At 42.0% G+C, this 20546-nt stretch overlaps 1 protein-coding gene across 1 annotated transcript in view; it reads left to right on the top strand.

Moving 5' to 3' along the window:
* CDH4 (cadherin 4) overlaps positions 1-20546 on the top strand; it is a 419012-nt gene that overhangs the window by 236817 nt on the left and 161649 nt on the right. Inside the window, exon 3 of the mRNA XM_053958581.1 lies at positions 14214-14437. Coding sequence (XP_053814556.1) covers positions 14214-14437 — 224 coding nt within the window. The remainder of the gene's footprint in view (positions 1-14213; positions 14438-20546) is intronic.

The following is a 20546-nucleotide window of genomic DNA, read 5'->3' as shown; positions in this document are numbered from 1 at the left end:
GGTCAGTTCTCTGATAATATTGTAGACATTAAAGGTAAAAAAGAAGAAAAATCTCCCTTGTAGGCTGAGTCAACAATATGAGCCATCCCTATAAATGAGTATTTTAATTGGTTTATCAGAGTTTATTCATGCAAGTAAATTTTGTAGAATATCTTGCTTTTTATATAAAGGGAATCTTTTTTTGTTCTTTGGATGGTTGCTGGTTGTTTTTTTCTTCCTTATCACATTGTAGAAAAGTAATGTGATTACTGAACAACTTGAATTAATTGGAAAAAACTGAGATAAACAAGTGCCCATTCTCCCTCAGCTTTGCATACTAGCTTAATTTGAGACCTGATCCAGGATGAATAATTAAATAGTAAAAATTAAAACTTGTGGTCATAGCACTGCAGGAGAAATGAGTGCATACTTGTTCTGTGCCAAGACTTATTTTAGTATTTAGAATAAACCTGAGGGTGTAATTTCATCACATTCCTAACAAAATGTTTACACTGAGCTAGACATCACTGACAGTGGTAGCTGACAGTCCTTACTGGGGCCTGCTCTGGAAAAAACTGCAAATGTGTGAATGCAAAGTGTTGAAGTGCTGCTCCCTGTGTTGGAAAAGGACACAAGAGCCAGTGCTGAGTCCTCGTGGGGTTGGTGCTCTTCACATCTGCACAGGGATTTTTAAGATCACCTCATTCTAATCCCACTGCCCTGAGCAGAGACACCTCCCAGCTTGCTCAAAAAAGCCCGTCCAACCCAGCCCTGATATCTGTGTAGTTCATAAAAGAAGTGGGGATTGAGGTTTGGTAGGACTTCCTGTGATACCATTCATCGCTTTTGTTTAACCTTTCAAAGATACCAACTAGTCGATGTTTCTTTTTCAACCCATCAATCAGTAAATAAAAAATAAAATTACAGCCCTCATAACTGACTTTTATCTCTTCAAATGGCCTGACTTTTTGTTTTCAGCTTGAAGCTCTTGCAGTTGAGCTGGTGTGAAAGGGGAGCAGACGGCCCGATGACGGGCAGCTCTGAGATCACTTCCATGGAATATGGTATTTTTTAATCATGTTTCCCCTAGCAGTCGCCTCAGAATGATAAGTAGTGGATGTCAGTGCGGATTTGGAAGAAGAGAAAGTATCTTTTTGCATGCAAAACTTTTTAATTAAAAAACAGATATGGAGCCAAGGTATTTCTTGCATTCCTGTTGCTCTACCTGGAGGGTTGGTTGATCTGCAGACAGTTCAGCACACAAGTCGTGCTCTGTGCTAACACTGGGGGAGGGAAAAGGAGCTATTGGCCCTTTTTACCTTCTAATTTCAGCAGTTCAGACATCTGGGGCAATTTCTCATCATATTCCCAAACCTCCTGTGCCGTGAGTAGGAGAGGATTCTGTCTAAATGCCTAAATGGGCCTGAGCTGCCCAGTGGGTGTGTTGGACTGGCAGAGATGAGATCTGCTGGTCTCCTGGAGGGTCTGTGTAGGACCACTAAACATTTTCAGAAGCCTCAGTCATTCAATAGAAACATTAGGACATTTCCAGAAATAGTTTCCAGCCTTTTTGTAAGTTGGGGAGAAAAGTTGGTTTGGTTTGTCGCATCCTTTTTTTATTTTTTATTTTTTACAGAATTGATTTTGATGGGTGATGTGGAGGCAGAGAAATTTGTGGTTTGCAAGTAGTATTTATTTATTTGTTTATTGCACTCTGTGTTGTGGTGATTGTTGCTCAACCGTAGAAATTAAAAAGTCATTTCTGAATCAACTCATTCCCAGAAAGATCAAGAATATTATGAGAAAGAAAAAAAAAAAAAGAAAAAAAACACAGAAAATTTAGGCCAGAAAAGTCTGAGAATGATGGCTTTGAACAATTGCATTCCTGACTGTTACCCAGGGGAGGAACAGTGTTTTATTCTTCAGGTGCAGTATGGATGTGTCCCATCTGCTGAGGAAGTGCCACCCCATGGAGGTGCTTTAAAATGAGGACACCTGGCCACTGGAACTGGCTCAACATCCCCAAGGAGCCCCTGGGGGTAGTGAGAGGGGTGCAGTAATGAGAGATTTTTACCTGTCACCACACTGGTTTGCATTAAGAGCAGCAGTCAGTTTTATACTCTTATTTTCTTTAGGAGTTTATTGTTATAAAAATAAACTTTTTAATCTTATACTTTCATGAAATCAGGTGCAGGCTTGCCAGCTAATCAGTGGTTTCAGTGGTGCTTTTACTTCATCTAAAAATTCATTATAGGGATTACTTTAATAAAGGCCATATGCATATTTTAAGTATGTTTTTGTACTATTTTTAGAAAGAGCTTTCAGTTTGTAGTTAATAGTGTCGAAAAAATATCTAGGTGGATAAAACAAATACAAATGTAATAGTTACAAGATCTATTCATAATTAAAACCCAAGGGGAGTGAAGACAAGCAATAAATCAGTGTTTGTGTGAATGAGATGTTGTCTATTTTGGGCAGTGGTGGAACTCCACGTGCCTCTCAGAGATGAGGCTGAGACTTTGTGGACAGTAAAATGTGCTTTTCCAGCAAAGCTGTTTGCCTTTGTGTCTTGTGCTAGAACTCAGACACTTCTGTCATTTGCTGCTCTCCTGGCCTAAAGGTGGGCTCGGTTCAGCTATCTGCAGCTGAATAGTTTACGGAGCTTGAGCGTTTTAGAAGGTTTGAAATGGAGAAAGAAAGAGTTTTTAAGAGGGAATCCACACAGGTAGCAGGATGCTGCTGAAGAATCACATCCTGCATCAAAGCAGCATGTGTGTTGTAAGCATTTTGCAAGACCAAATATGTTTTAAAAGCAAAATGGAAAAAAAAGAAATCTGATATATCCAGGCTGATGCTATCTGCTCTCAGGAGCAATTTGATCATAACCTTCTTTATATCCGTCTCTTCCGCTGCTGAAGTTCCCTACCTTAGAATGAATTTGTTCTGAGACTACTCACTGGGGGAATCTAAACCAGTCTTTGCTATCAGTGACACGTGTTTAATGACATTTTACTGCTTCTCTTACCCAGCTCATCTGAGGAATCCTACTGCTAATTGTTGTGTTGTTATTATTATTATTATTATTATTATTGTCATTGTTAATTGCTGCCCCTGCAGCCCTGTGGGGAGAAGTGGCACTGGCACTGCTGGGTGCATCCTGACCCATCCTTCCCACATCAGCTCCCAGCTCACCATTCCCTTTCCAAATCTGGGAGGAATGCAAGGCCAGGTGGGCTCAGCCTGACCACCAGCTCCGCACATGGGCTGCTGCCCATAGGTGCAAATGCAAATTTTATTGCAGCAAGACAATATTTTCCTTTTGGATTCTGGGTTTTGTGTGCTTTTGGAAAGCATTTGGCAGCCACAGCAAGTATGTTTACAAAAAGAGCAGAACTGGTAAAGTTCAGGTTCGTGTTTGGATTCAGCCCCAGCAAACTGAAGCTGAAGCTGTGCCAGACGTTTGAAGCTGCCAGACGACAGTTCATCTCAAACAGAAAGCTGAAGAGGGGGAAAGAAATTTGTCAAATGTATTCCATGTGGAATTTCAGGCAATTTAATTTGATTCACTACACTCTGAAATGTCTTGGACTTCCCTATTGTTTCTTTACTTCAACACTAAATTTGATACCTTCTGGGATCTTCAGTGCTTTGTGCTGCATTTGTCACGTTCTCTAATTTACTGGCTTCAGTCTCTCTGTTTTAATTGAAGGGACTGAGCCCTGCAAAAGTGCATGAAATTTAAGGTTGCTAGTTTAATCTTGAAGTTGTTCTTCAGGCGAGGGGACCTTTCTTTTGGACACCACTGTAAGTAAGAAGGGCCAGAGGGGGTGAATGTAAAAGAGGAAAGGGAAAGTTTCAGTAAACCTCATCCCTGTGGCTCCATCGGTGATGGCAGCAGCAGCCAAGCTCTGTGGCTGTGGGGATGCTATGGTCAGGACGTGTCCCAGGGTGGCTGCAGAGGCCAGGAGGTTCTGTTTGGGTCAGTGATGACCACTACCAGACTGCCTGGATCTGTATTTTACTCTGGTTTTGCTTTTCCAGTTAATTTCCTGCTCTGTGGGTGAAGTTCCTGTGGAGTCAGTGTACACTGGAGCCCAGCCCCGGGGCAGGATCCTCTGGCTCTCTGCAGCCTGACACTGGCCAGTGTTTGTTACCCCCACGAGTGCAGTTTGGGCATCAAGGCCACTTGTTCTCCTCCTGCTCCCTCTGATCAAGTGCCAGACACAGAACCCAGAGCCTCCATCTGTAAATAAAACTTGCTGAATTTGTCCAAATGTCAAAGCACTTGAGCCCACCAGGAACCAAATGGTGTTTTATTCTACATAATAGTAATTTTTCTTGAAACCTGCAGACTTGTGTAGTTTATAGCTGAAGGTAAAGGACTGCTGCTGCTTTTTGTGCAGGCAGAAGAGCAGAGGTGCACAGCAGCTACAAGTTAAATATAGCTACCCTGCCTTGACTCTTCCAGGTAACAAAGTCTTCCATCTCTAATATTCTTGCCTGAAACATCTATTCATTTCCTGCACTGGGATCTGACTCCCTGGATCAGTGTGTATTCACACTTGAGCCAGGCTGAGGAAGATGAGAACACTCAACCCCAAAGTTGTCAGTGTTTACACACAAGTCAAGTCCGTAAGGAGTTCAGTGTCTTTACTGGTGTGTCTGATTTTTTTTTCCCTTGACATGTGCAGCCTCTGTTTCTAGGTGCTGAGAGTTTGTTTGTTTGAAGAGTGTGAGGAGAGAGAAGCCTGAGGCTGTCTGACACAGCTGCAGTTGGAGCATCTCTTTCAACTTCTTTTCCTAGGCTGCAAATGGCCTCTGTTCACTTTGGTTTTTTCCTCACTAAAAATCTTCCTGCAGCTCCCAGTGTCTTCCTAATACACTTCTGGCAAGTTGAAAAGAGATCTGTGACAGAGAGGGAAACCCCCCAAGGCCAGCAGGTCGCTGGCAGTGGGGCAGGTGGGGCTGGCAGGGATGGCTGTGGCTCTGCAGGAGCTGTGTGTCCTTCCCACTTCCCACCAGTGTCGGGATGTTCCTGTAGCAGCAGGGCTGGGATCTCTGCTCTGCCCAGGAGGGCTCCAAGCCTCACATGGGGATTGTCTCCAACACAATCACAGCCCCCCATTAGCTCCTTCCAGAGATGCTCCTGCCCACAGGAGTGATGGGCAAGCAGCTGTAACAACCTAGAGACTGCCCTACCATTACACAGACTCCACCCTTTATAATTATCACACCAAGCCTCCATAAAACTTGCAGTTCTTTCTCAAGAATTGCATAGTGGTGTTTAAAGTCCTTCCCCACATAGGTAGCTTGACAAACATGAGAGCATTGTGGAGATCATTAGTGCTAAGAGAAAAAACTCCAAATAAAGTGCCCTGGGATTTATGTACTCTGTGCTGGTAATAATAATTAGAACATATCCTACTGCAGGTAACTCCCACAACTTGCACTTTGCTCTGAAGCTGGGAAACTCATTGATTAATCCATGGGGTCAATCAGTCCATCTTGTTTGGAGAGTTAATCTCTGGTGTGCACCAAGACCAAGAGTGAAACAGGTTTATTTACTGCTGCTTAATCAGAGAACCCAAACTCTCCTGTAGAGTGGTGAGAGGTTTGTTTCTACTTAGCCTTTAATTGCAAAATGATCTCATTAGTGTCATAGTGAATCTCAGTACCATCCTACAGACGTGTGGAATTTAAAGAGCAAAGAACAAAAATGGTTGCCTGCAAAAGCTCAGCATGTGCCACAAAGTGTGGTGCAGTTGGTATTGGCAGGATTAACCAAACCAGGCTTCTCTTTATTAGCCTTTTAATCTAGAGCTGGAACATCAGCTGCACATCCCAGTGGCTGTCTACATTGCTGTTAAAAACAGAGTAGGACTGTCATGCAGAAACTGCTAGGAAAGGTTTTTATCCAAAGATAAAGATGCTGAGAACAACATGGAAACCAACAGCAGAGTCACTGTGGTGTCTACCAAAGAAAAGGGCAATCCTCCAAGTTAACCCAGCAGAGAACTTCAGACCTTGAAAGTGTCCTTCTTACCTCTGTCATCAGGCCCTGGCTCATGTATTAATTAACCATTCCTGAGATGCCTCAGTAAGGGAGAGTGAGTGGATCTCAAATGGGCAGTGAAATCCCAAAAAAAGCAATCCTTGCCAAAGCAGGTGCTGGAAACCCGGAGGTGAGGTTGGATACTCACAGTAAAGCTCTGAGCATGAAAAAGTGGAAAGCAGTGAAAAAGGTCTTTAACATGAGCACCAATAGATGCAGGTTCATGTTTCTGTGTTGAAGAAAATGCTTGAATGTGAGTCCGCATCCTGCAAATCCAATTCAAACTCGCTGCCCTTTGAGATCGGGGTGGTACCTCTGTGCCTTTTTGGCAGGAATCTACTGGATAAAATGTAGAAAATCGGAGATAAAAAGACTCCTCTTAATGCTAAATACCAGAAAGAGAATAGAAGGGAATATTCCCTTTACTAATACTTGTTTCTAATCAGATAAAAATAAGTGACAGTGTAGGAAGAATTCCTCTACTAACTGCCAGAACATGTCGATTTATCAAATTTTTGTACCATTGCTCTTTTTTTGAGCTCGCCTCGGAGCTGACAGTGTATGTTTTACAGTGCAGCAAGGTAGATTGATTGATCCTAAATAGAAAAGCCTTTGGGGTCTCGAGCTGATGTTTTAGCTTCAGGAAAAAACTGAGTAAAGCATGTTAATGTAGAGAAAGGAGCCTGGCTTAATTGGACCAACTCCTGGCTTGCTGAAAATTAATGGCTGGCTGGCTGTTGCCACAGTGATTCATCTTTTCTATCATGTTCTATAGTCCTTCTCTCCAGGGGTCTGTACTCCCCTCCAATTCCAAACCAAAAGTGAAATATACTTCTTCATTTTTTTCTTCCTTAAAAACATGTATTTCAGTTGAATTGGCTTCCAGTAAATGAAAAATGGCACAGGTGGGAATATGAAGGAGGCACTCAGTGTCTGGGATTTAGATTTTTGTTTTGTTTGAATGGGATTTAGATTTTTTTTTAATGTACCCTTAACTCCTCATTGCTACTGGTGATTGCACACGTGTCAGAGTGACTTTTTAAAGGATCCCGATTTGTCTGTTGAATTGTATTGTTCCTTTTCTGTTTCTCTAGCCATGGAAACAGAAATCCTGTGTAAGCAAGAGCTGATAAAAGTGAATATAAAGCTGGAAAAGGTGTTGAAAGCATTTAGGTAGCTCTGAGGTAGCATTTAGGTAGAAAATGAAAAGATGACTTTTCCATGTAGTTCCATCAAGCCCACAGAAGTATTTTGTATTTTTAAAATAAATGACTGATGCACGAAAAAGCCTTGCCATTTTCCCCATAAAACCTACAGTCCTGGCTTTGTGGAAGCGAAACAGCTGCAGATGACAGTGAGGTAGTCAGGAATTCAGTGGTGTGTACCTAAAACCCACATGGATAATCTGATCATGGAGGGGGTTGAGCTTTGGAACTTAAAGAGGGCAAATTGAAAATGTGCCTTTAAATATAAAATACTTCTGAGTCCCTTTTGAAATCTGAGTTTCTGCTGGAAGCAGATTGCTGCTCCTTTGCTGATTCCAAGGTGTCACCATTTGAGTGGCACGTGGAGTCATTTCCAACAAGCATGTAATAGGTTGGGAATGTCATGAATGTTGAATTATTGCATAGTCTGAATGGGAGGATTCGCTGTAACTGAAGATTACAAGAAGATAAATAAAGAAAATTTTTGTTTAACATAATTACATATGGTAAATTGTTATGGTAATTTACTATTATTCCAGTAAGGCAAATATTAGCAGTCATAGCTCAGAGATCATAAATAATGCACTGGAAAATTGGATGTAATATTTCACATTGACCTGAAGTTTGAGAAATGGATAGAATTGCAGCAGATTTCTGTGCTATTAATTGCAAGAAGATAACATTAAGAACATGCTTAATCATGCTAAATGTTTTCAGCAGATGATAGACTGTGGGATAGTTCATTAATTCTCCAAACTCATTCATTATATTTGTTTTTTACTCCAAGAACACTTAATGAATAATCAATGCTTTGTGAAGCTGAGGATGTGAGAATGCATATTTTTATATACATTCATATACCAACCAAGATCCATCCATTTATTTCCTACAGGTTTTTGTATCAAAGCATTTTTTTAAACTGTATACTCTTAAACTCAATCACTAGGGATGTGTTTATTAGTCTTTGAAGCAGCTGTTTGAATTGCTCTTTTTACCTTTTACCAGAAGAGTTTGGCTCTCCCACGGTGCTATAAATATTAAATAAAGACACTAAGAGTTTATTAGTGTGATATCCTTTATGGGGACATGGTGGAAAATGTAACCTATAAAATTAGTAATGAGAAGATAAAAATTACACATTGTCTCCATCAGGTTTTACAGCCATCATTTTTTCCTATTTATGTGTTGTTTTTCTTGTAGAGAAGGAGAAGGGCCTGAGCATTTAATGAAGTGCAGGAAGCAAATCTGGCTGTGTATTGTATGATAGTGTGGGATTTACTGTAAGCAGGAGTGGGATAGACACAGGAGTCCAGGCTTAGATGTAGCATTGTGTGTAAGTGTGATGGCTCAAGTCAGTTTTAGTTTCCACAAAACACTGAAACACCATCTCTGAGTTGTTCCAGAGTGGTCAAAACACCTGCGGTACCTGGATACCTCCATCCTTTTAATACAGAGAAACAAAATAGGACAAGATAGGACGAGAGGGAGTGGCCTCAAGTTGCACCAGGGGAGGGTTAGGTTAGATATGAGAAGAAATTTCTTCATTGAAAGGGTTGTCAAGCAGTAGAACAGGCTGCCCAGGGAAGTGAGGGAATCACCATCCCTGGAAGTGCTCACATAACACGTAGATGTGGCACTTGGTGACATGGTTTAGGGGTGGACCTGACAGCGCTGGGTTAAGGGCTGGAGTCTGTGATCTTAGAGGTCTCTTCCAACCTTTGTGACTCTGTAATTCTGTTAAAATCCTCTTGCCTTCATTTCAGCATTTGCCTTTTGTAGACAAGATATTTCAGTCACGGAATAATTCCACTGTGTATTTACATGTGCTCATGGGACTCCATTTCACACAACAATTGCAATAATTTGTGTGACATCCCTTAAGTTTTTCACCCTGCACTAATTTGGAAATGCCCAGTAGTTTGTAGGGAGAAGGATCTGCCTCTGTTTGCTTTTTGAAAGTCCATCTTTCTAATTTTTCTATCTTGTTCACTTGTATCTGGGCGATGGAGGCAGTTTCCTGGCAGTTTGAATTCCAGGACTCAGATCCCAGCTTTGCTCCAGGTTTCCAGCGTGGCCATGGGGAATTCACTCAGCTGCAGTTGGTTCCCACTGCTGTAAAACAGTTTTCTCACAGACTCACAAAGGGATTGCACAGACATAAAGAAGGATGCCTCGAAAATGTGGCCATGTAAAATTTTATGCTGCGTACTTACTTTGCCAAATAAATGCAGCTTCCCAACAAGGCACAGCACGCTCTGCTTCACATTAGCACTTAATGGAGAAATCACTTTGTGAGGCTGTAATGTGCCCGTGTATTTTTGTGGTTAACTGAATGGTTTCATGCCTGTTCTTAGGCAACAGGAGCCTCTCCACACAGGACATGTTTGGGATTTTTTAATTTCTGGTGTGGTGACACGCAGGGAATGCTGGCCAGATTGAACCCCGTGCAGAAGCCAGAGGAGATGGATGAGTGCAGACATTTGGGAGCATCAGGCCAGAAGTGTCAGGGCAGGAATTAGAGTGATTTGCTCATGATCACACAGGAGGGACATTTCTGTGCATGGTGAGGACTCTGCAGGTTACCCAGACATCTGAAAATCCCAAAGGTGGCTGTTAAGCCATCCTCACCTTAATGATGCTCACAGAAGGGGCAAGGCGTGGATTTGGCAGCTTAGATTTATCACCATGCACTGGGTGTAAGGGAGCTGGTCAAGAGACACAACTTGAAAAGCAGATGGATCCTGCTGGAAATAGTGCTGTGTGTTTGCTGCTCAAAGTTCATCAAGAAAGAAACATCTTTTGCAGAGATAATCCTCAAAACCATGGTGAAAAACAGAGTCCTGAAGGGACCCATATCCTGAACTGTGGGATGATGTCCTGCCAGGGGGTTTATCCTAATAAACGAGTATTATCCCTCCTGCTCTTCCAGCCCTATGCTGCTTGCCAGAGGGGGCACTTTTTAATAGACTAGGAGAAGTCAAAGGAAAATCCAGAAGGATAAGGCTAAAAGCGAATTCTTTGGTTTATACCATTTATAGTCCTATTAAATTCAGTATTTCTCTCAGACATTTGGGGGGCAAGAAGTTCAGTGTATTCGTACGTCTTTCAAGATCCTGGCTTGATCATTTGACTCTGTCCAGCCAGCTTAACAAGCTAAATAATAAAAGGGAACAATGCAAAACTTGTTGAATTTTTTTTTTCACCCTGTGTCTTTTTTGAAGTAAAATACCATTTTTTTTCTCAGATGCCCAGCAGTTTGCTGCAGATTCCTGCAGCTTCTCTGCCTATCACTCAGTACCTGTTTCAGCTTATCAAATTGTTGTACTTCCTCCTTTCATAGAGAAGCAATTAAAAATGATGAGGGTAAAGGGTTAAACCTAAAAGCTTGCTAATGAGGGTGCCTTCTTGGTTTTCCTTTCATCAGGTATTAGATGTTGTTTTCAGCATAAGCTTTCGATAAGCTTCACTGAACATTTTTCCAGTGTATTTTTTAAAACGTTGAGGGTTTTTTACCATCCTGCAAAAATGATAGATGTGTGACTCTGCTGTTTATCCAAAATCCTAATTACTGATGCTGCAGCTTTTGAATGTTAAATTTGTGCAGTGTTCTCTAGGCTTCAGACTGGTCAAAGAAAGATTGATTTGTGTCCACAAAGAGTCTTAAGACTAGTAAATCCAGACAACATTTGTTTATTTATTTTTTGCATTATTTGAAAGTCAAGAGTTGCATCAGCTGCAAATTATGTAGACTTAGAGATTTCTAAGGGAGAAAAGGGAGGAAAAAAAGCAAAAGTTGTCTGCCATTGAATAAAATTTTAATTTCTGTCTCCCCAAGAGCAAAGAGTCGGGGTAAGAGGTAGAATTTGAAAATATGGATGAGATTTCCTTTCCTTGAGCTATGCTATTTATTACAGAACAATAGCTTGATTTTTTTTTTCCTAAGCCTGTACACATATATTTGGGTAAAGTATTTTATATATAAATATATATAAATGATGTTTATAGATTTTGTGGATCTTTGTGTATATATATATAAAAAGCCATGCAGCTCAGCAGTCTTGTAACATCCCAAGGACTCATTTTCAAAGGGCAACCAAAAGGATGATTTAGGATTTCTAATCACAGAATCATTTGGGTTAGAAAACACCTCCAAGATCATTGGGTCCAACTGTTCACCCAGCACTGCCAAGCCCAGCACTGAGCTGTGCCCTTCCCTGTGATGGAAGTGGGAGCAGCTCAGCTCTCCTGCATTTCCAGTGTGTTTCCTGGGCTGTGTATGAACAGTGCCTGGAGCCAGAGCAGCTGCTCTGCCTGACAGAGCCAAGCAGGGTCATCCCTGTGGGGCTGGAATCTCCTGCAGAGCTGCCCAGGTGAGCCAGGGCCATTGCTGCTGTGCAGAGTGACTGAAAACGGTGGAACCTTTGTGTCCTTGAAACCTTCCTTGCAGTTCCTAAAGGCTCTTAGGAGAGGAGCTGGCTGTGTTAATCCCTTGCTGAGCATTCACTTAGCTGTGCTACCTGAGAGGAGCAATGTGGGACAGAGCAGGTGCTTGTTTAAAAAAAAAAAAAAGAAAAAAATCAGACGATTTCTCTCAGGATTTTCTCCGTCTCTAGTCAAGTTTGTTTTAAACTAATGGAAGTAATTAGCAAGTCACAGAGGGACTTTGTCTACGAGGTAGCCATTTTTAGATAATGGAGCATAAAAGTCGACACAGTGACATATGACACCAGAGCAGCATCTTGGAGCCACGAGCTGGGTCTTAAGCAGATGTTTAAGTACTTTGAATACTGAAATCACTATATACACATATAGAAAGCTTTTTTTTTTTTTTTTTTCCTCTCAGACTACTGTAGGGCTTTCTTTTAATCTCAATAAAATCAAAGTAAGCTCTGAAATGTTTTTTAATGTGCAGTCATTATCACTCCTTTCTCTCTTCTTTAAATGTCTTTCAGTGAATGACACGTGGTTACTTGGGGAGTAGGGATGGAACTTGAGTTTTACCTGACCATTACACAGCAGAGGGGTGCAATACAGCAGCTGATGTGCCAAGGTCCTAACAGTGACCATGGTGTTTAGCTGAAAATAAATAACATTTAAAAGTGAAGATGCACTTGGTATGTTCACATGTATTTATTGTAGCTGTGAATACAGGGGATATTTGCACAAATTCCAGAGAGATGAAGGTGATCTCCCAGCAGGATGGTCCCAGAGGTCCAGGGTATCTCCCCTCACAGGTCTCTGAGATTTTCCCAGTTCTTGTAGATGCCAGGAAACTGTCTGCGTGCTACTCTCATCCAGGGCTTTCAGGTAGTTTTTATGTACTAGATAACTTTATCCATCTTATTTTTTATAAATCAATGTGCGACATTCGCTGTTCGTGCCCAGCAGTTGCTGCAGCATGTGGTAACACTTCCCACCACATACATAAAAATGCAAAAAGTGGTCTAAATAAATACACAGCACAGAAAGCCTTTGTAGATGAACAGTTACCACATGATCACGGCACCCCAGTTATTGAGGGGTGCACTTTGGTGAAGGAGGGGAAGGATTTTCCCCTCCTCTACCACCATCTGCTCCTCATTTCTCCATACTTTGATGCACCCGGGGGCTTTGACAGCCAGATGGGTTGAGCCATTTCCTGGCTGCTTTTTTCTTTCACCTGTGCCATGGTTGTTGTTTTTTGTTTTTTTTGTTTTTTTTGTTTTTTTTTAATTTAAATCCCAATTAGTCCTTGATTTGGCTCAGAGCAGCACTGTAGAGCTGTGGTTGGTACAGGGGGAAAGGGACAGCTGGGGTACAACTGTCCCAGAAGCTCCTCTCACCTGGAGTGCCCTGCATCCCTTCTCCCACCACAGCCACTCTGGGTCGATCCATCTGACCCAGCCCTTCTTCTGCAGGAATTAAGTGTCTACCGAAGCCCACCAGAGCTGGCCCAGCAGGTTGTCCTCATCTCGAGGCAGGCTGGATCATCTCAGCATGAGAACCTGTCTAGCGATCCGAGCTGGAGCGCTGTGCATCCGTTCTCACTCACTTGAGATGTTTTTACGGGTACAATATGTTTTCCTTCACCACATGTGTGTTCCGCCCCGTGGATTACTGAAATGGCAGAAAGTGTTTTGTTTCCTGTGTTACTAGCTGCAGGTTCAATTTCTATCAGATTTGTCAATTCTGTCATATAATAGGGTTGAGGTTTTTTTCTGGTCTAATGTATGTGACATGTTTCATAATGCCAATAAAAATAGTTTTCAAACTAGACTGTGAAAGACTTCGACCAAAAAAAAAGGTGAAAATAGAAAAATCAGCAAGTAGGGAGCTTTGATCTGACAAAATAGGCTTTCAAATGACACGTTATGGTTTATGAAGCACAGTTTTACAGTTACTTTTTGCAGTAGCTGTAATATGTGAGGGTTTGGCCAAGGTGGGAATGCAGCTCAGGATGGGGAGATCCAGTTCCAGCAGCAGATGCATGTTCCAGAATGGTTTTAACTTTTATTTCTGTGTTAAATTTTTTTTGTTGTTTTTATATTTCTGATAATGGAATTGTTATGGGCTTTTGAATTTCAGTTAAGAATGTGCAAATAGGCTATCTGGTAAGTAGGTTATTGAAGGGTTAGGGAAATGGAGAACATTTGCTGAAAAAAAATACCCACAGCGTGGGTAATAGACTCCAGTTGAATTTAAAAGATAATGGCGACAAGGGAGAAATCCACTTGTACAAATGGGGAACAGCTGTGTTTGAGATCTAATGAAACTGTATCAAATACTTTAAAAATGGCTTACAACTTCTTCCCTGGGGAACAGAGATAAAGCACAAGAGCACTCCTGAAAGGTCAAAGAAACAGTTAAATCATTTCCTTGATGGTTATTAGAGATATAGAAGACATCAGTGAAAATTAAATGTCTGAAACTTGTATTTGATTGCTTTCCTTATCACGCCAATCTCACACATTTCTTCCATCTCTTCCTCTCTGTTCTAGTAAAATTTAATAACTGTGCCGGTAACAAGGGCGTGCGGTACGAAACCAACAGCCTGGACTTCAAGGTGAGGGCGGACGGGACCCTGTACGCTGCCCACCACCTGCAGGTGCCCTCCAAGCAGCTGATCCTGGTGGTGACCGCCTGGGACCCCCAGACCCTGGGCAGATGGGAGGCCATGGTCAGGTTCCTGGTGGCAGAGAAGTCCCAGCACAACGGACACAAGGTAAGAGTTTTTTCGAAGCTCTTGTTCCTGCTTCGTTCTTCCTTTGCCCCCAAGTCTTTGTGTCGTCTGGTCTGTGCTTCATAAGGAATGTCCAAGTAGGAGATACCGTGAGCAGCATCAAATTCCTTGCAAATGACCCTTGCACCTCTCTGACAGAAATTATTTAAGGTCTCCAGTGAGGGAAGTGTTCTCTAAGCTCATACTTCTGTATTTTTAAGTGACCACTTGTCTCTGTCGTACACCGCAGGTCAGGTACATCATGTTTGCACCTCACGGCTGATAATCTCTCCTGACTCCAAGTCAAACCAGGAGATGAAGGGTGAAGAGTCAAAACCAACCATCTTCTTGATGGTTTTAAGCTCAGATACCTTTTGTGACAGCGCAGGCCTGCAGTCGCGCACTGGCAGCTCTGCCCCGCTCCTCATCTCCCCGGTTTTCAGAGTTACTCTTGCGAGCAATCTTCATGGCCCTGCAGCTTCCAGAGGGGAGATTTGGGCTTGTTCCTTCCCTTGCAAGGACAGGGAGCGTGGCTGCTGCCTGATAAGGGACACGTGCTGACACACGGGGCAGGCAGCGAAGCGCGGCGCGGCCGTGCCAAACGTCCCCTCTGCTCAGTGCCAGCAGCTTCCCTCGCCCACCCCGGCAGAGAAAAGCCAGAGCCAGCACTGCAGTCAGAAGGGTACAGATGGTTCCTTTCTGCTTTAGTTCCGTACATGCTGCTGAAAAGCAGGAGGGCTCTGTCCCTGCCCAACAGTCTGAGAGCAGTGTTCCTTCAGTGCAAATCTGCTGGTGGGCTGCACAGAGCCACGGCAACTGGGGGCTGCTCCATGAGAACACATTTCTTCTGTTCTGCCCCTGGAATAGCTGTCACCTTCCTACCTTTTCCATGTCATTTTTGGCAGCAGCAGTTCACCTTCTCATTTTCAATGCTAGTCTGGGCTGAAGATCTTTTACTACACGGCGTAAATGCAGTTATCTTCTCTGGTGCTGGCTCAAACAATGCAATGCTGGGCTGCTTGGGTTAGGGCAGGATTTGGCAGGGAATTGTTTCAAGAGCCTGGTTTATTGCTGGATCTTGAGGACCTGCAGAGTAAAGATGAAGGTGTGTGTCCTGGGAGCAGCCATGGCTCCTTCAGGGACAGGGGGGTCTCTTGGCCGTGGCTGTAATTTGGATTAATGCACCCCAGTAATGCTCCAAACAGCAAGACTGGCCTCTGCTGTCATCTTGTCTGTAGTGCTCGGAGAGAGAGTGCAGGGCAGGGTGGGGAAAGAAGGAGAGACTTCCTGTGTCAAGTTGTTAGAATTCCACCATGTAGCTCTGTGCCATTTGGGAGAGTTTTTGCCACATTTGAGACAAAAAGGAAAAACTTGGACAGACTTAAATCTCTCACTTGCCCAGTGGGCTGACCCCTAAGGTTTTACAGAGCTTAGAGTCATATGAATATACTTCTGCTGCTGTTCAGTAAGGCTTGGGTTTGTGCAAGATGTAATTAAGCCCTGTTTGTTATTGTCAACTCTATTTGCCATTTCTAACCAAAGAAATACTGTTTCCTTCCAAAAGTAATTAAATATTGAAGGAACAAAGTAAGATGTCTTACATACTGGTTTAAATTTCTTCTCAGTGTAGCAGGAAAAAAAAAACCTGAATAAGCACACATTTCTGTTTTAGTAGAATATTTGGTTGGAAATTCATCTAATGTTAATGTAATCTGAACTCTAGTTGAAAAGAGAGAGCTAAGCTTCTTAAAATTCATATCCCTCCTTTCTAAAAGCCTTATTAGTGTGTAGTTTGAGGCTGGAAAAATACAGAAAACAAGACTAATGACAAGGTCATAAGCAGTTTTATTGTGGGTCCCTATAGCAGGCATCTGAGTTGTGTTTTATTTAAATGCCTGTGGTTTTTGCAAGAAAACTAATTCTTTGTTTACTAAAGAAATAAATATGATTATTAGAATATTTTAAAAAATAATAGTGTTTGTGCAGAAAAAAGCACCCAAACCTTACAATATCCAGTTCAATATGTTTCAGGCCATGACCCTTATATGTTTTGTGGCTTTTACTAGAGGCAGATTTCACATTTGGTTTTGTGTAGAATAATATGACTCAAGCAGAACTATATATATGTATTTTTAAAGGCATTTCAGATTGTTTTGATCAGGATACAGAGATGGCAAATGTGGGAGAGAAAGGAGGAGGTGACCTGAGAGAGGGAGGGAGACCAGTTTTCTTCTGGTGCATCCATTTATTTCCATTTTACTTTGTAAATTTGTGACTGATTTTGCGAAAATGCCGAACAGTTCCAAAACATTATAAATAATTGGCATAAAATTCAGTTACTGCACCTGCTGATCACTGTTTGTTGGCACCTATAGCACAAAAAAGGTCCTTTTACCTTGTTCTTCCTCAGCTCGATGAGCAATGGCCCTCAACAAGGGCAGTCCCTCATGACAGGGGGCTTGGTGCCCCTCAGAACCCCCTCTGAAAGGATAAATCAGAATTTAGTTCATGATTATCCAGGGATTAAAACAGCATCAAAACCAGCCCTCCTAGGATGGCCATTATAAGACATTTGGTTTATTGTGGAGTTTATAATACAGAAAAAAATGTTATGGGAGAAATCAATATTTTTGGGTTACTGGCTGAGATTCCGGGGGATCAGGAATGAGCCTGCCTGCACAGTGGGGACAGAGGGCTGCTTTCCAGGAGAGCACAGAGGATTTATCCATCAACAAATGATCCTTTGGATCTGTGATCCTTTCTTGTCACAGTGTGTATGACTGAAAATCTGTGCAACAGGCTGCTTTGGTGGTGGCCAGGGGCTTCCAAGGCAGCAGATCATTTCTTGTTGGGCCAGTCCCCCCCTTGTGTGCTTTCACTGCAAAACCAGAAGGTTTGGTGTCCATACCTGTGCCCCAGATCCCCCAGCTGAGCCTTGCTCTTGATGCAGCCTAACATTTTAATGGGGAGGGACCCAACACAGTGACAATTCCCCCTCTTTCACGGTGTTGGCCTTACAAATGTGCTGATTGCTTGAGACGACTGAATAACCTGTCAGTTTTCAGTGAAAAGCACTGCAAGGAAAGAGTTCTAACTACTACATTAAAGTGTCAGGCTAGTAGGGTGAAATGATAGAAAAGAAAGCAAATACTTTAAAAATGTATTTTATGATACATGAAGCATACATTTCCCCTCCTCCCCAGCAAACACTTGAGTGTAAACTTTTTTTTTTTTTTTTTTTGTTAATACAAGTGATGTTAGTAACTCAAGGAACTTTTTTGTTCAGTCTTGCAGGAAACCTGATAGCAATTCAATTAGAAAATGCAAATGAGGTCACACATTTCCCACAAGAGTGCTGAATTACCCCAGAGGAAACTGAGTGATATTCCAGCATAACAATAAATACTTAAGATAAAGTTTCTTCTGCCATTCTTGTCTGGCTGTCTGTTGTTCCAATTGAAAGTATCAGTCGGGACTGTGGGTGTAGTTTGGGAAGAAGGAAAAAGAGAATGAAAGAGAAAAAAGAAAATAATAAAGGAGAAAAGGAAAAGAGAAAAGATGCTATTTTATGAAATAATATAAAGTCTTTGTGGCTTGGGTCAGCATTTGTGAAAGATGAACTTGAGTGGCATAATGCTCCAGAAGAAAACAAAGTAAAGCTGGGCTTTACTTATGTGGATTTAGCAGTGTAATGTCTTCTTTTCTAAGAATGCATGCCATTATTTTGAAAAATTTGATATTGATTCAACCCAAAGTCTAAAAATGAAGATTACGTTTGTGAACAGTGACATTGCTGAGGACTGCAGTCTTCAGAGTGTCCTGTTTTCTAGTTACAGAAACTCAAATCTTCCCAGTTACAAGTTTTGTGCCATTTGTCCTTCACACCCTGCACCTGCCCTCTGTGTCCATCAGTCCAAGCTCCTCCTCATCATTCCCTGAAATTCAACTTTCTCCACGCCCTGTGTCGGCTCATCCCATCTGAAGTTCTGACCTTCTCAGTTATACTGGTTGTTTTCTTTAATTTTCAGTCCTTTCATGTGTCTAAGGCACATCTGGCAAATTTTCTTCTGTATTTATTTAGCTATCTATTCTTCTGTAGTTCTCACCTCACAAGTTAAAATCCAGAATGTAGAAATACAGCATAGAAAGGAATTCACAGCAGAAGAGCTTAGAGGTACAGGATATATTCAGCACATGTAAGATGTCAGTCATCTGCTGCCAGTGACTTAGTTTGGGAAAAAAAATAATGTTTTCTTTGAACTGTGTTTATGTCAACCAAAGTTTCTTGTTGTAAGAGCTTTTCAAATTCTGAGCATGAAAATATGTAAATTTTTGTAATGTTAAATCACTGGGAATTGTGCAATTAAATTCAGAAATATATGAGGTCTGCAGCTAGTGTTTAAAACATTGAGAACTGCTGTCAGAAATCAATTCTTTCTTAAGCCCAGCCTGTGTTTTATTATATCTCATCTTATTTTGGGCTGCTTTCATAACCCAGCTATGAGTCCACAGCCATACAATGCGAATGTGAAAAGCTGGTTCTTACAGACAGAGGGCTTTTTTTTTTTTATTTAAAGCCTTTAAATAATCATCTGTGGTATTTCACCTGGCTGAGATTTTAAATTCCAAGTACAGCCTTTTATTGCTGATCACAAGCACAAAGGTCTCTGGGCAAGGAAAGGCTTATTCAGCACTGCTCTCATTCATGACCTGAGTTATTGTGCAGCCAGGATGCTCTGTACGAGCCTGGGGAGCCCTCCCTTGAAGGAGGAAAATCAGAGTTTAAGTGGGATCTGTGCTTCCAGTGACTCCAGTTTCCCTGACACTCTTGAGCAGGTGCACCTGGAGGAAACGAGACAAAATGTGGTCACTTTCTTCCTTCTTTTCCCTGCACTGGGGTGAGATGTTATCTATGGCATCAGGGTGATGGGAGTTTGCCCCATCAAACTGTTTTATCACTAGAGAAGGGCTGAAAAAATGAGGATTTAGTTGTCATTCTGCCTTTTTCTGACAATACTGGTGCATTTTTTAAGTGCTGGGTCATTACAGTGGCACTGTCCTCTTTCACTATCTCTGTGGGGGATCCAAGGCAGTAACTAAATCCAGCAAAATGGCAGCTGGAATAATTTTTATTTCTGTATCTCATCAATCAAGCAAGACCTGGATTTATCTGTAGGGAGGGTGCATGCAGAGATTGCTGTTTCCTTCAGACAACTTGTGAGACATTGTTTGGAGTTTCAATAAATCAGATCAATGGAAAAGATAAAGAAGATGACTAATAAATTAGTATCATATAACAGTTACCAGTGAGACTGTTCATGATAATTGTGCAAGTCTAATGAAGATGCATCTGCTGAACTTGCCTGACCTTGTGCTTCAGTGAATTTATGCATGTGAGAACATCTCACATGCAATCATTGCAGGAGAGAGTGGTGTTTGTGAAAACACGTGAACTTCCCTGGCCTGATTTTCAGGTATGCTGCATGCCATTGCCTCGTGCTGCAGCCAGGATATGACCCACAGGTGCTCAGTGCCTAGGAAAATCATCCCACTACAGGAAGTTTCCAAGCACTGCACTTGCTGCATTTAGTTCTTAAGCAGTCAGCATCATACCAAGGGTCAGGCTCAAAGCTATGCTCAAAAGACCATCTGTAAGTGAAATTCACTCCAGATCTGTCTTCCTTCAAACAAAAAGAAGTCCTAAGGATTGAACTGCCTAACGGAAATAAGTTTTTCCTGATAAAACAAACCCTTTGGACTGCTGCGTGCTCCTGCCTGTGATGTGTTCCTTGCCCTTGCCAGATCGAAGCTTTTGACCTCCCATTTCATGTTCTTTGCTGGTAACTGCTGAAGTCTGACTGCCACTTCAAAAAAAAATATTTTGGACTGGATATCCTAAAAATACCTTCATTGCTGTGATAATCTGATGACAGCTGCCTGTAAACATGAGTTTAAGTACAGACAAAAATTGCTTCATACAGGCACGTCCATTAAAATAAACCGGTTTTAGGGGCTCTGAGTGTCCAGGATCTTTCCTTTAGCCCAGCAAGCTGAGACAGATTGGTAGGTGCAAGCTCAGTGTGAAGGAGGGTTTTGGTTCATCCCAGCCTCT

This window comes from Vidua chalybeata, chromosome 17 (assembly GCF_026979565.1).
Source record: "Vidua chalybeata isolate OUT-0048 chromosome 17, bVidCha1 merged haplotype, whole genome shotgun sequence".
Lineage (NCBI taxonomy): Eukaryota > Metazoa > Chordata > Aves > Passeriformes > Viduidae > Vidua > Vidua chalybeata.
Note: the sequence above shows the minus strand (reverse complement) of the source record. Positions and strands in the feature narration are given on the sequence as shown.